We start from the raw sequence: 13,897 nt of genomic DNA, 5'->3' as shown, positions 1-13,897 counted from the left end.
CAACTCGGGCATTTGCTTGAAATATTAACTTCAGCTCTTGGAACATATCATATGCTCCATGACGTTCAAAATGTCTTTGAAGTCCCGATTCTAAGCCATAAAGCATGGCACACTGAACTATCAAGTAGTCATCAGCTTTGCTCTGCCAGACGTTCATAACGTCCGCAGTTGCTCCTGCAGCAGGCCTTGCACCTAGCGGTGCTTCCAGGATGTAATTCTTCTGTGCAGCAATGAGGATAATCCTCAAGTTACGGACCTAGTCCGTGTAATTGCTACCATCATCTTTCAACTTAGCTTTCTCTAGGAACACATTAAAATTCAAGGGAACGGTAGCACGGGCCATTGATCTACAACAACATAGACATGCAAAAAAACTATCAGGACTAAGTTCATGATAAATTAAAGTTCAATTAATCATATTACTTAAGAACTCCCACTTAGATAGACATCCCTCTAGTCATCTAAATGATCACGTGATCCAAATCAACTAAACCATGTCCGATCATCACCTGAGATGTAGTAGTTTTCAATGGTGAACATCACTATGTTGATCATATCTACTATATGATTCACGTTCGAGCTTTCGGTCTCAGTGTTCCGAGGCCATATCTGCATATGCTAGGCTCGTTAAGTTTAACCCCGAGTATTCTGCACATGCAAAACTGGCTTGCACCCGTTGTATGTGAACATAGAGCTTATCACACCTGATCATCACGTGATGTCTCGATGTGACGAACTGTAGCAACGGTGCATACTCAGGGAGAACACTTATACCTTGAAATTTAGTGAGGGGTCATCTTATAATGCTACCGACGTACTAAGCAAAATAAGATGCATAAAAGATAAACATCACATGCAATCAAAATATGTGACATGATATGGCCATCATCACGCGGTCATGTAGTGTCGGTCCGGGCCGATTCATCCAACAATACCGCCGAATCAAAGTAAGACGTTAGTGGTAAGCAGTATGACTATTATCGCCCACAACTCTTTGTGTTCTACTCGTGCATATCATCTATGCATAGACCTGGCTCGAATGGCACTGTTGGGGAACGCAGTAATTCAAAAAAAATCCTACGATCACGCAAGATCTATCTAGGAAATGCATAGCAACAAGATGGGAGAGTGCGTCCATGTACCCTCGTAGACCGAAAGCATAAGTGTTAGTTAATGCGGTTGATGTAGTCGAACGTCTTCACGATCCAACCGATCCAAGTACCGAACGTACGGCACCTCCCTGTTCAGCACACGTTCAACTCGATGACGTCCCTCGAACTCTTGATCCAGTAGAGGACAAGGGAGAGTTCCGTCAGCACGACGGCATGGCGACGGTGATGATGAAGTTACCGGCGCAGAGCTTCGCCTAAGCACTACGACGATATGACCGTGGTGTAAAACTATGGAGGGGGCACCGCACACGGCTAAGAGGTTGTCTGTTCTTCTTTGGGGTGCCCCCTGGCCATGTATATAAAGGAGGGAGAGGAGGAGGCCGGCGTCCAGGAAGGGCGCGCCATAGGGGGAGTCCAACTAGGATTCCCAATCCTAGTTGGACTCCCCTTCCTTTTCCAAAAGGGGGAGAGAGGGAAGGAGGAGGAGAGGGAGAAGGAAAGAGGGGTGCGCCGCCCCCTCCCTAGTCCAATTTGGACTTGCCATGGGGGCACCCTTGCGGCCCTCCTCTCCTTTCCACTAAGGCCCATGAAGGCCCACTACTTCCCTGGGGGGGGGGGTCCGGTTACCTCCCGATACTCTGAAAAATACCCGAATCACTCCGGAACCATTCCGGTGTCCGATTATAACCTTCCAATATATCAATCTTTACCTATCGACCATTTCGAGACTCTTCGTCATGTCCGTGATCTCATCCGGGACTCCGAACAAACTTCAGTCATCAAATCACATAACTCATAATACAAGTCGTCATTGAACGTTAAGCGTGCGAACCCTATGGGTTCGAGAACTATGTAGACATGACTGAGACATATCTCCGGTCAATAACCAATGCGGAACCTGGATGCTCATATTGGTTCCTACATATTCTACATCTTTATCGATCAAACCGCATAACAACATACGTCATTCCCTTCGTCATCGGTATGTTACTTGCCCGAGATTCGATCGTCGGTACCATCATACCTAGTTCAATCTCGTTACCGACAAGTCTCTTTACTCTTCATCCCGTAACTAACTCATTAGTCACATTGCTTGCAAGGCTTATAGTGATGAGCATTACCGAGAGGGCCCAAAGATACCTCTCCGATACACAGAGTGACAAATCCTAATCTTGATCTATGCCAACCCAACAAACACCTTCGAAGACACCTGTAGAGCATCTTTAAATCACCCAGTTACGCTATGACGTTTGATAGAACACAAGGTGTTCCTCCAGTATTCGGGAGTTGCATAATCTCATAGTCAGAGGAACATGTATAAGTCATGAAGAAAGCAGTAGCAATAAAACTGTAACGATCATAATGCTAAGCTAACAGATGAGTCTTGTCCATCACATCATTCTCTAATGATGTGATCCCGTTCATCAAATAACAACACATATATATATGGTTAGGAAACATAACCATTTTTTATTAACGAGCTAGTCAAGTACAGGCATAGTAGGGACACTATGTATTGTCTATGTATTCACACATGTAATAAGTTTCCTGTTAATACAATTCTAGCATGAATAATAAACATTTATCATGATATAATGAAATATAAATAACAACTTTATTATTGCCTCTAGAGCATATTTCCTTCAGTTAGGACATGGAGTACATCTATGAGTACTACGTTGAGTCGTCCGACGACTTACCCCATGAGGAGGATTATGCGGATGAAACAATGATGATGCAAGTGGTCCTTGCAGATGCGAATCATGCAGAAGAACATATTCTCAATTTCAAGGGATCGATCAAGAGTCATCAAGCGCTAAATAAAACAGGACTCGAGGGACGTTGTTGGACGACTACTTTGCCCTGATGCTCTGTTCGTGGACATTTTTTTACTGGCGCTTCAAATGCGGAAAAATGTATTCGATCGCCTCTATGTTGGCGTCAGTGACTTCATCATGAAGAAAGATGTCGTTGGAAGAATTGGATTCTGTAGTTGCTTGAAGTGCAAGGCTGCATTGCGGATACTTGCCTATGGCATGACCACATATTCGTGGGACGAGTACCTTCCGATGTCTGAGGGAACACGCGGAGACGCCATGGCGAGGTTTGCTAGTGCGGTGGTCGAGGTGTTTGGACCTCAGTACTTGAGAGAACCAACAGTCGCACACACTGAAAGGCTCATGAAAATGTCTGAAGTAAGAGGTGGCTAGGTATGCTCGAATCTCTTGATTGCATGCACCAGAGATGGGAGAACCGCTCAAAAGCTATACAAGGGAAATATCAGGGCCATGTTAAAAAGTTCACCGTCATTCATGAAGCAGTTGCTACACAAAGCCTCTAAATTTGACACGTTTTATGTGGCATGCTCGGTTCTCACAATGACATCAATGTGCAGTTGTCTCCATTGTTTGCTAGGTTTACTGAAGGACAAGCTCCACTGTGCAGTAATATTGTTATTGGACATGACTACAACATGGGCTACTATTTGGTTGACGATATCTATCCTACGTGGGCAATCTTCGTCAAGATCATCTCTGAGCATGTTGGTCAGAAAAAAGCTCTCTTTGCCCAAAAACAAGGAGCTAGAAAGGATTTAAATAGGGCATTGAGTGATGCAAGCCTGTTTTACAGTTGTTTGTGGACTAGCTAAACAATGGAATCCAGAAACCTTGTCGAAGATTATGACATATTGTCTGATCGTGGAGGATGGGGGTGAAGATCCTGCCGGTGGTCTGAAATTTGGGAACATAGATGATCGTATCCAACTTCCAAATCAGAACCAAACCCCACGTTTGATGAATTTGTCCAAATGCATCAACATATTCGGCATCGAGAAGATCTGAATGAGCATCTGCGGACGATTAAAGGGAAACAACTAAAACATACACAAGAGTTGAGTTCAAGTTTGAACTATTTTATTTAAGAACTTAGTTGGATTGTACTCCCTCCAAGAACTAATATAAGAGCGTTTAGATCACTACTTTAGTGATCTAAACACTCTTATATTTCTTTATAGGAGTAATATTTACATTTGAACTATTGCCGCATTTTAACATTTTCACTTCTCAAAGATTTGGTATGATATCGCACAAGTTGACTTCAAGTTTGAACTATTTTATTTCAGAACTTAGTTAGATTGTAATGTTTACATTTGAACTACTGCCACATTTTAATATTTTCACTCCTCAAAGATTTGGTATGATATCCTTTTGAGTAAGCAGACTTGAGAGGGAAAAAAGGGCGGACATTTAGGGGATATGGTTGTATGACCTGCTCCCTTATTCATGTCAGCGGACAAATAATGTGCAAGTTTTGAGGGGGCGTTGGAGAGGCCCTAAACGAATGGACTTTCAGGTTTTCAAAACACCAAGTATGAGTGTATGATTGAAGACCAGGCAGAGCTAATATGAACGCAAACAAATCACAAATGTCATGTCAGTGTGGGAATTTTTATCTATCCTTCGATTTTCAAGATTCAAGATAATTCAGATTTGTCGGCGAAGAATCACAAATGTCATATCAGTGCGGCGCCACACCGTAAGAGGACCAATCAGGACAATCTTCCTGCAGAGCATCAGAGTTTACAATTGAAAGTTCATTTCCAAACGAACCAACACACACGGACACAATGTACAGATCCTTCCGAAGAGCAGCAATTATTCGGCGACAATGAACAGCTCACCTTCTCGGGAGTTTCAGCTTTTCTGCAACACCAGCAAACAGTCAGCTATCTGACCATCTCCATCTCTCTCAATCTAGAAACAACATACGTTATACAGCTTTGAGATAAATGTGTTCTCTCTCAGTCTAAAAACAACCTGATGTAGTTATACAGTTCTGAAGATATAAATGTATGGTTACTCGAGTGAGTTCTGATGTCTGAACAAGCACGGGGGGATTCTTCATTCTACCATATGATTTCAGTGTGCGTGTCATGTGAAAAGATGAGATTTTGCATACCTTCAATGGGCGGCTTATGTGCTTGTACTGCCCAGATCGAAATCCATAGTGTAATCATACTCAATGGTGGGTATGACAGAAGCCATGAATTTGAGAAATATGAAAAGGTACCTATTCAGGAGAGGAGTCATGGATTAGATACCGGTCAAGAAGAGCGATCTGCCTTCTACCATGGATGGAAGCAATAACCAAATGGTATATGCATATACAGAACATTACTTGTCAACTTCTGGTGCACCTCCTTGAGACACTATAACATCAATGATTTTTTTCATCACAGCAGCGTGCTTGCAAGGATGCACGGAAGCGTGCTGTCCCACTAACAAGTGAGGATGGTCTTCGATAGTCACCTGTATCCACAAATAAAAACTGATGGTTTAAGCACCACCACAATGCCAGTTGTAGGAAAAGGGAGGGGGCATGGAAATGCTGGATAAACTACGCAAGCGAGAGACAGCCATTTGAAGGCTATTCAACAAAAATACAACCACAAACCTACTATTAAGGAAACACTTACACTGAAGACGTCTTCATTGGCTTATCATGATTCACAAAAGGCCTACTACCGAACCATATAAACACAACTTGAATAACAGGATGCAGATAACACAGCATGCATGAAACAGAACCGCAAAACCTAATATCTGGACTCTAATGCCGAAATATTGAAAGGTAGCAGAAATTCTGGAACACTATACCATGGAAGAATTACAAATGAATAATTGCCGAGTATTTTCTAAAGCACGCTTTCTGCTTCGTTGGGTTAATATGCACAGTTTTATATGACACTGGAGGCTAAGTAGAAATTATAAGCATGACTATTAAGGAAGTCACGGATGCCAACTTACTGATGTGGAATAATTTAGCTATTTGCGTATTTCACTTGACATGTCAGAAAACCGAGGTAAATATGGCATGCCAGAAAACAGAGGTAAATAAAACAAGATAGCTAGAAATTTACCGTTTTGTGTGCATGGTCTTGACTGATATCTTGAAACACAAGTTCAGGCTTTAATGGCATTCTTGCCTACAATGGCAAACAAATAAAGCACATCAAGTTTAGATGCAGCAAGCAAGACAACAATAACTACAGGTAAAATGCAGTCCCTGTGTGCACAAATACTTTACCTCATCATAGCCTGTAAGCCAGACACGTGGAGTTTGGTAGTACTTGTCATATCTGCAGTAGAAGAACTACTTATATACTTTTCCAATAAAAGTGTGAAACACATAATAATGATACGACAAAGCAAACAGAACTTAGTGGGCGATCTAATTGAGCAATGAACTATGGTAATCCTTCAACACAACAGCATTTAGTTACTTCTTAAAAAAATCTTGGAAAACATATGGCAAATCGGATGTGCATCACATGAACCATAACTCACTGCGCTCCAAGCAGGCCGGCTTTAGAAGAACACATAAATTTCCACTTACGCATAGTTGTGGCTACAACTAGTACATAACTACACACCAATCAAACAACTAGGCACTAGCACTACCGAATCTATACAAAAGAGTTAAAATCAAAATACACAGATAAGATAAAGGAGCTTACGTGATGCTAACATCATATGTTCTGGTGAGAAGAATGTTGTCATCATCAGGCTCTTCTGCGACAAAATATGAAGGCTGAGGGGTAGCCTGAAATGAGACGAGAAAGGCAAAACAGGAATCGTTAACAGTTTTGAACTTTGTCAGCCTTGCTTAGCATATCAATGATAGGTTCATCATGGCCTCACTGTAGAATGATCTCCTGTGTCTTCATAGGTGTCCATGTCAGGTATATCCTCCTCCTCATCTGGCTTTTCACTAGCACCAAAGTAGGAGGGGATAGATTTGATCTCTTCGACTTTCCCTATGTCCAATGTATCCATAGACGGTATGTCTTCCTCCTCTTTTGACTCTGATGCTAAACATTACCAACAGAAGAAACAAAAAAGAGTTCAGCCCATACAATCCGCAGTGTAGAACAAAGCAGCATTGACACTGAGAAATCAACCTTGCAGCCCATGTGTTGCGAGCCAGCCTTCGCCATCCTCATCATCATCGAGAACAACCTCAGCTCCCGCTGCATCATACTCTTCCTCGACCGCCACAGCTCGTCTTAGGCAGGGCACTGCCAAGGAAAGCAAATTCAGGAGTCCACTTGTAATAAGAACAATATAATGAGCAACCAACTGAGCTTTTCTGAAGCCAGGACCGTTCTACTAGCTATGTCGCTATTTATCTTTTTCATTCATCAGCCAATTATGTTCGACTAGTAGTACAGAAATATGCCTAGACAAACATGCTTGCTACGCTTGTAACTACCCGTCGATACATGGGGATAACAATGAATTCTATCCTCCAGCGCAGCATCCACCAAATTGAACGAAATACTAGACAGGAAGTATGGATCACATCTTGACGCAATTCAATTCGACAGCAGCATACCGTTCCTGGTGACGAGGAACTGCTTATCGGAGGGGAGGTATGGCTTCCTCTTGCTCGGATCGCCCGCCTCCCTGCACAACACAGACACCCACCAAACGATCAGATCAATCAGACGCCCCACCCCCAAAATCCCTGAACCGCGGAGGCGAGGGGACGCACCAGGACCAGGTTGGGCACTTGGATACGAGGTTGTCGCCGGCGAGGATGAACTCGGGGACGGAGAGGACGCCCTTCTCGAGGAACGCCGAGACGGTGCGCGGGCCCGTGACCCGCTCCACCGTCCCCTTGTAGAGCTCGTAGACCTTCTGCTTCATCTGCATCGTCGCCGCCTCGCCTCTCCTGGTTGCTTCCTGTCGACGGAGACGAAGGGGGAAGCGTGGGAGAGAGGGGCAGGAGGAGGAGGAGGAGTTTCGTTTGCCTCCAGCAGAAGGCACCGGCGAGAAGGAGGAGCAGGGCACAGCCGTCTCTGCTGTTTTCTAGTAGTACGCCACCGGAGTTGGAACACGCACGATGTTGGAGTTGGAGCCAGGAATGTGGGGGTTGCCTTGTTGGGTGGGTCAGGCTCGAGCCAGCCCCTAGTTTATAGGCCCTGGCCCAGATCCGACGTAGGTCTGGGCTGGATAGCGGATCTATAGCTGGCCAAACGGGCCGTGCTAACTGGGCCGGCCCGGTAGTACGGCACGGCACGGCCCTGGCTAAACGGGCCAGGCCCGGCACGCGGCACACCATGGGCCATGCCTGGGCCTGGAGGCTGGGCACGCGGGCCTGCACGGCACGACTCGTTTATTTTTATTTTGAAATATATATATATATATATATATATATATATATATATATATGTCCTATATAAATACCTAATACTCCCTCCGTTCCAAAATATAGTGTTTTCTCTATTTTCGTGCTTTAACTTTGACCATAAATTTAACCAACGAGGCCGACTGCGACAGAAGCAAAAGTTATACCAGTGAATTCGTATTCAATTTTTTTTCAATTATATAATTTTTTCTTCCGCGGCAGTCGGTCTCGTTGGTTAAATTTATGGTCAAAGTTGGACCTCAAGAAGCGCTTGCACTATATTTTGGAATGGAGGGAGTACTCTAATATGTTCAATAATTTTGTAATGCATGCATACTTTTGTAGCGTTTTGTTGTCTTTTCAGTTTTGTCAGGTCGGTTTGTACATGGCTTATACTATGATCCTTATTATATAAATGAGACACGTATTACCATGTAAAAAATATATTTTTATCCTTTTTAATACTTCATCGTACTTTTTACATCTTTTGGGCTTTCCCCCTGTTTTTCCGCGTATTTCACGAAAAAAATCAAATCGACATGGGCCGGGGTGCCTAAGCGTGCCACGGGCCGACCCACTTATATCCCGTGCAGTGCTTAGGCTGCTGCCTGCAGCACGTGGGTCGGCATGGCACGACTCGGCTATTAACCGTGCCCTAGTGGGCCGTGTCGTGCCATGCATGTTTACGGCGGGCCAGGCCGACCCGTTTGGCCAGCTCTGACTGGATCGTGATGGAAGGTTTTTTAGAAACACTTATATAACTTTTATTTATACTCATGACAATTACAGGTACATTAATTTGGACCTAAGTTTTGAGAAAATACAAAATAACTCCTATGACTAAAATTACAACGAGGTATCAACTTCTGCTCGAAGAAATACTCCAAAGACTTTGTTAAAGAGTTTGCAATTAGACTGAAACAACGATGTTGCCATTCTTTCACCCACACAAACATCATCAATAATGGTTTTTGAAAGCGTCTTGAGTCGCCCATCTAAAAAAGATGGGAAACCTTAATCGATGAACGTATTTGGTTCGGGGATGATCCACTAGAAATGCGTACCGTCGAATCACTATATCTTCACCATTGTGTCGATGAAAGATTTCACCTCCACAAAGAATCAAACAAACAGAAAAGCTTGACACAACAACATAAACTCATCGGATCCGAATAATCGAATCTGCGAGGACATAAAACTCTCTAATCTCATGGCACCGTCAAAAGAACGAGAGGAAATTTATTCTCACACGACTCTGATGAGCACTACACTTTGACGAAGAATATAGAGGTCTTGAAAATCCAAGGTCCCCCGCCTCTTAGCGCCAAGATGGCAGCTGGAGGCGAGAGGACCTAAATTTTTTAGATGGCAACGACAAGTAGAAAACCGATTTTTGTTTGGGTCGAGGCTTGAGCTGGATCAGGCTAGGGCTGTGCGCAAGGTATAAACTTGGGCTGGGCCACAGGCCTCGACATAAGAGCCTGGCCAGGAGCCCAGCCCAATTCAAGACCACAGCGTCCTTTTCAAGCCAGCACACAGCTCGCCGTTGCCGTCCCACAAACCCAACGCCGGGCCACATCATTATTGCATTACTCGACCCAAGACCTTACCCGCAACCATACCCACCAGAGGCGGTCACCGTGCACCCTCTGGACCCACCGGTCAGCGAGGCGGTCTAGTTCAACCTGACGGAGAACGGTCAAGGCGAGGGGAGAGAGCGTGGAGGAAACGCTTTGCGGAGGGCGCCATTTCCGAAATCTTCGAAAGCTCCATTCCAATTCCGACCCCGTTTCAAATCCTCTCGTGCTCCGCAACGCGCTTCGCCTCGCCTCGCCCCCCAAAATTCCCCACCAAAAACCCTACCGCGTGCCCCCTTCCGCACGGCGGTGACATGCCGCCGGCGACCGGCTCCGCGGCCGGCCTCGCGGCGGCCGTCCTCGCCGCCTCCGCGCCGCGGGCCGCGGCGGAGGCTGTCTCGTCGGTCGCCGACTTCCTCCGCCGCCACCACTCCGGCGCGGACCAGCCGCGCGCCTTCTTCGCCGACGCGCTCCCGGCGCTCCTCTTCCGCCTGTTCGTCTCCAGTTCCCCCGCCTCGCCGTGCTTCCTCGACCTCGCCGCTGGCGACCCCGCCCTCGCCGACCTCATCGCGTCGTTCCTCGCCCCCTCCGGGCCGCTCCTCGTCGCCATCTCCGCTGCGGATCGCCACTCCCTCGCTCGCTTCACGTTCCCGCGCGAGCGGCTCCCCGATTGGCTCGGTTTCGCGCTATCCTCCACCGCGGCCTCCTCCGATAAGGTGATCTCGCCGCTCCTTGCCGGCCGCGTCGGCTCCAAGCTTCATCTCTCAGTGTTCGAGTACTACCTTTTCTGGTTCGCGTACTACCCCATCTCCGCCGCCACGGCCAAGGCTGCCGCCGGCGCCTCGAAACCATCGACCTCCACTTCGAAACCCTCGCTTAAGCCACGCGTTCTCCTCGAGAGTTGGGTGTCCACCCTCGCATCCACGGCTGGCCGCAATCCGGATCGGAAGCCCGATAGATCGCTGTACCTGAAGCTTCTGTACGCCTACCTTAAGGAGTTCGTGCCCAGCGACTGCGCCCCGCCCCGCGGTGGTTTTGGTACATTGCTGCATCGGAATGTCAGAGACGGTGTGGACGCTGCTGGATCCTTCAGGCGGGCCGAGTTCTTCGTGCACACACTCGTACAGTTCTGGCTTGTTGGGGACGATTTCTCGCCGCTGCCTGTTCGGACTTCCCGTTCCTATGGGTTGCCTTTACTGTCACTTCTGTCTCGTGCAAATCCTACACTGTCCGAGAGACTGCCAGCTCCAGGACTTGGCGATGCAGTGAAGCTGTTGGTGATGTATTTGAACAGGAGCAGTGTCTGCAAACTCACTGATGCAGGCAATGTGTTTGATGGAATGCTCTTAAGGAAGGAGTCATGTGACAGTCCCGCTGGCTACTGGAACCCATTGATGCAGAGACCATTGTATCGGTTTGTGCTAAGGACGTTCATGTTCTGCTCCAGGGATGCAGATATCAAGAACATTGCTCAGGTTTTTTCTGCATGGATGGTCTATATGGAACCATGGAAGGCTCAGCAGGATGACTTGAATGAGTACGATCTGCCACCTCCTGGTGGGCGAAATGTGAATTGCGTTAGTGATGGACAAATGCAAAGGTGTGATGTAGGGTACTCTCCAGCATGGCAAGGCTTCGTGCTGTCCAATTATTTGTTCTATAGTTCACTGGTAGTCCATTTCTTGGGGTTTGCTCATAAGTTTATTCATTCTGATGTCGCTTCAGTGCTGCAAATGGTATCAAAGGTTAGTGCAGACTTATTGGGTCATATTTTCCAGAAGTATGCCCAACTTTGAATCATATAACTGTAATATTGCATTTGTTATACTTAATGCATGTTACTATTACCCGGACAGGTCTGAATTTTGCTAAATGTGCTAAGTTTTACTCAAATCATGACATGAGTTTCAACAAAACTAAGCCTTTCAGTACTTGATATTTGTTGAACTAATGTCCATTTGCTGTTTTGCTGCTGTTTCCATTGTTCAGGTATTGGAAGTTTTGGGTTCCTCGGAATTATTGGAGCTTATCTACAAAGTTGATGCTGCTTATCATTCTAGAGTTTCTGATTCCCAGTCATGTTGTTTGGATGATGTGCTCAAGTATGTGCCAACTATCCGTGAGCAGCTACAGGTAGGAAGTTGGATACATGAGATTATCATTGACTGTTTCCTTTGGAATGCAAGCACCTATTTTTGGGATTTTTAGTGCACTCTGGTACTGGATTTTATGTAAAATCTACAGAAGTACAATGGTACTAATAATGCTGAGAAGTGTTTCTAATCTAACTTTGATATGCCTGTATGGTTTCAGGACTGGGAGGATGGGTTGTCAAAACATAGCACTGATGGGTCTTTCTTGCATATGGCGAAGAACTCTAACCTAAGGCTTTTCAGTTTTGATGACGACGGGGCCTACAACTTGCTTCAGGTGCATATATTACTATGCAATTATAATTAATAGAATAGTAGTCTATAATTATGCTTACTTACACCAAGATCTGTTTCTATAACCATAAGCAGTTTTCGAAGTTGAAAAATCTCTACATGTTGAACAAAAGATTGTTAGTGATCGCCTATTGATTTGGCAAACAACATTACTGGCTCTGTTATTCTATGGTTGATTATTAATGCTGCTTCTTTTTTCTCCTTAATTCTGCTCCTGTCATTACACATTTCCCTGAATACTAACTTATTGTCATTTTCCATTTTGTCTAGTTACTGTTGCTAAGGGCTGAGGCTGAGATTCAACGTTTACCAGGTGATGCTATGCGAACTCGCCATACTTTGGATGTAATCAAATCTAATATGAGGAAGGTATTCTACAAGCATGTGGAAAGCTTCCAGGCGAAGAATCTTCCAGAGGGAGAACACAAGCAGCATCATGGACGTGGTGATCTATTCGTACCTAAACATCCAAGCCCAGGGAAAAACAAACTGGCTGATATGAAATATAGCGGTGACTGGATGTTGAGGCCCATCTCAGACACTGAAGTGGCCTGGCTTGCAAGGCCGCTGATATGTTTTTCAGCTTGGCTCAATGAAACCCTTCGACTTGTACATGCTGATGCAGATGCTGCCCCGACAGGCCCAACCATCATCAAGATCGATCAAAATGAACCAAGCAGAGTTGGAGGCCCAAAGGATGCTGCCAGAATGGTGCTTGTCGGTGTCTTTACGTTGCTTACTGTGGTGGCGCAATGGATCCTGCAGTTCATGAGGACGCACAAGATTAGGATCAATCTCAGAATTCTTGCATCCAAAAAGCTCCTGGCAGTTGCTGCTATGCTGTGCATGGTGTACGGTATAGCAAAGAATATGTTGTCTTGAGCTCGGCATCTCATCCTGCCGCTGCTGCTCTGCGAGTAATTGCTCAAACTTCCAAATTTGCCTTGAGTAGAGGTGTTACATACGCTGTACAGTAAATCATACGAGAAAAAAACTTAAGGAAATTTCGGCAACTCTTCCAAACTTGTTTTGTTATTTTGTGCATATCATCGATGTCCTACTGGAAGGTGTGCGTGAGTGGTTTCTTCATGCTCTCCTGTAGTACAAATTTCTGCCAGGCATAACTTTGGTGTAAGAAAAGTTTTGGATTACAGTATAACTGAACATAACTTTCCTGGAATCTGGATATCACATTTTCAATTGTTGTCCTAGCAGAGAGGTTGATGTACATCATCTGGTTCCTTTCCTAAGTGGCAATGTCCTCTGTTCTTTTTTTCTGATATAAGGATGCTCTGTGCTGTTTTTCCCCCGGGTGAGGGTGCTCTGTGCAGTTGCAGGCTGGAGAAGGTTTCACACTTGCTGGTGAAAGACTGAATACCCTAGGAGAGTTCCATATATGCATGGCTGGAATCCAGCTTCCGTTCTCATGTCAAGCTAAGTCAAAATAGGTATGGTTCTTAATCTATGCCACTCTTTTATTTCTTTTGGTAAAATAGATCTTGAAATCACTTAAAAGTTTGAACCTCAAGGTATTCTCATTTTGTTTTTAACGCAATGAATGATTCGAGTA

The 13,897-nt window shown here is 45.2% G+C and overlaps 2 protein-coding genes across 5 annotated transcripts; one reads left to right on the top strand and one right to left on the bottom strand.

Annotated features, from left to right (window-relative positions):
• Nucleotides 1-4,491: 4,491 nt before the first annotated feature.
• Nucleotides 4,492-8,018, bottom strand: LOC119339843 (autophagy-related protein 3-like). Of its 4 annotated transcripts, none has more exons than XR_005164234.1 (11): nt 7,668-8,018; nt 7,509-7,579; nt 7,075-7,191; nt 6,815-6,984; nt 6,631-6,716; nt 6,201-6,252; nt 6,034-6,099; nt 5,292-5,422; nt 5,073-5,183; nt 4,795-4,867; nt 4,492-4,676 (listed from the first exon to the last, which is right to left on the bottom strand). XR_005164234.1 is itself a non-coding variant. In XM_037611758.1 (11 exons), exons 1-9 carry the CDS (start codon nt 7,826-7,828, stop codon nt 5,087-5,089), a joined length of 951 nt encoding a protein of 316 aa, XP_037467655.1. In that variant the 5' UTR covers nt 7,829-8,018; the 3' UTR covers nt 4,492-4,676; nt 4,795-4,816; nt 5,073-5,086. The 4 variants fall into 4 exon arrangements, 3 of the variants coding, with proteins under 3 accessions (XP_037467655.1, XP_037467650.1, XP_037467644.1); XM_037611758.1 differs by having other exon boundaries at nt 4,795-4,816; XM_037611753.1 differs by having other exon boundaries at nt 4,492-4,867.
• Nucleotides 8,019-10,179: 2,161 nt separating this feature from the next.
• On the top strand, nt 10,180-13,513 carry LOC119339834. Its single transcript, XM_037611735.1, has 4 exons — nt 10,180-11,625; nt 11,870-12,013; nt 12,194-12,310; nt 12,598-13,513. The coding sequence occupies exons 1-4, from the start codon at nt 10,195-10,197 to the stop codon at nt 13,207-13,209; spliced, it is 2,304 nt and encodes a 767-aa protein (XP_037467632.1). The 5' UTR covers nt 10,180-10,194; the 3' UTR covers nt 13,210-13,513.
• The last annotated feature ends 384 nt before the right edge of the window (nt 13,514-13,897 follow it).

This window comes from Triticum dicoccoides, chromosome 1B (genome assembly GCF_002162155.2).
Source record: "Triticum dicoccoides isolate Atlit2015 ecotype Zavitan chromosome 1B, WEW_v2.0, whole genome shotgun sequence".
NCBI classification, from domain to species: Eukaryota; Viridiplantae; Streptophyta; class Magnoliopsida; order Poales; family Poaceae; genus Triticum; species Triticum dicoccoides.
This window is presented reverse-complemented; position numbering and strand designations above follow the sequence as displayed.

Bases quoted from the DNA above. Each gene is read 5' to 3' on its own strand.
- LOC119339843 (XM_037611753.1), bottom strand. From the start codon at position 7,828: ATGCAGATGAAGCAGAAGGTCTACGAGCTCTACAAGGGGACGGTGGAG. The intron at 6,985-7,074 runs GTTGATTTCTCA...GGTAATGTTTAG, and splicing joins CGCAACACATGGGCTGCAAG to CATCAGAGTCAAAAGAGGAG. The intron at 5,184-5,291 runs GTAATGTTCTGT...TCTCCTGAATAG, and splicing joins GGTGCACCAGAAGTTGACAA to GTACCTTTTCATATTTCTCA.
- LOC119339834 (XM_037611735.1), top strand. From the start codon at position 10,195: ATGCCGCCGGCGACCGGCTCCGCGGCCGGCCTCGCGGCGGCCGTCCTC. The intron at 11,626-11,869 runs GTTAGTGCAGAC...TCCATTGTTCAG, and splicing joins TGCTGCAAATGGTATCAAAG to GTATTGGAAGTTTTGGGTTC. The intron at 12,014-12,193 runs GTAGGAAGTTGG...GTATGGTTTCAG, and splicing joins CTATCCGTGAGCAGCTACAG to GACTGGGAGGATGGGTTGTC.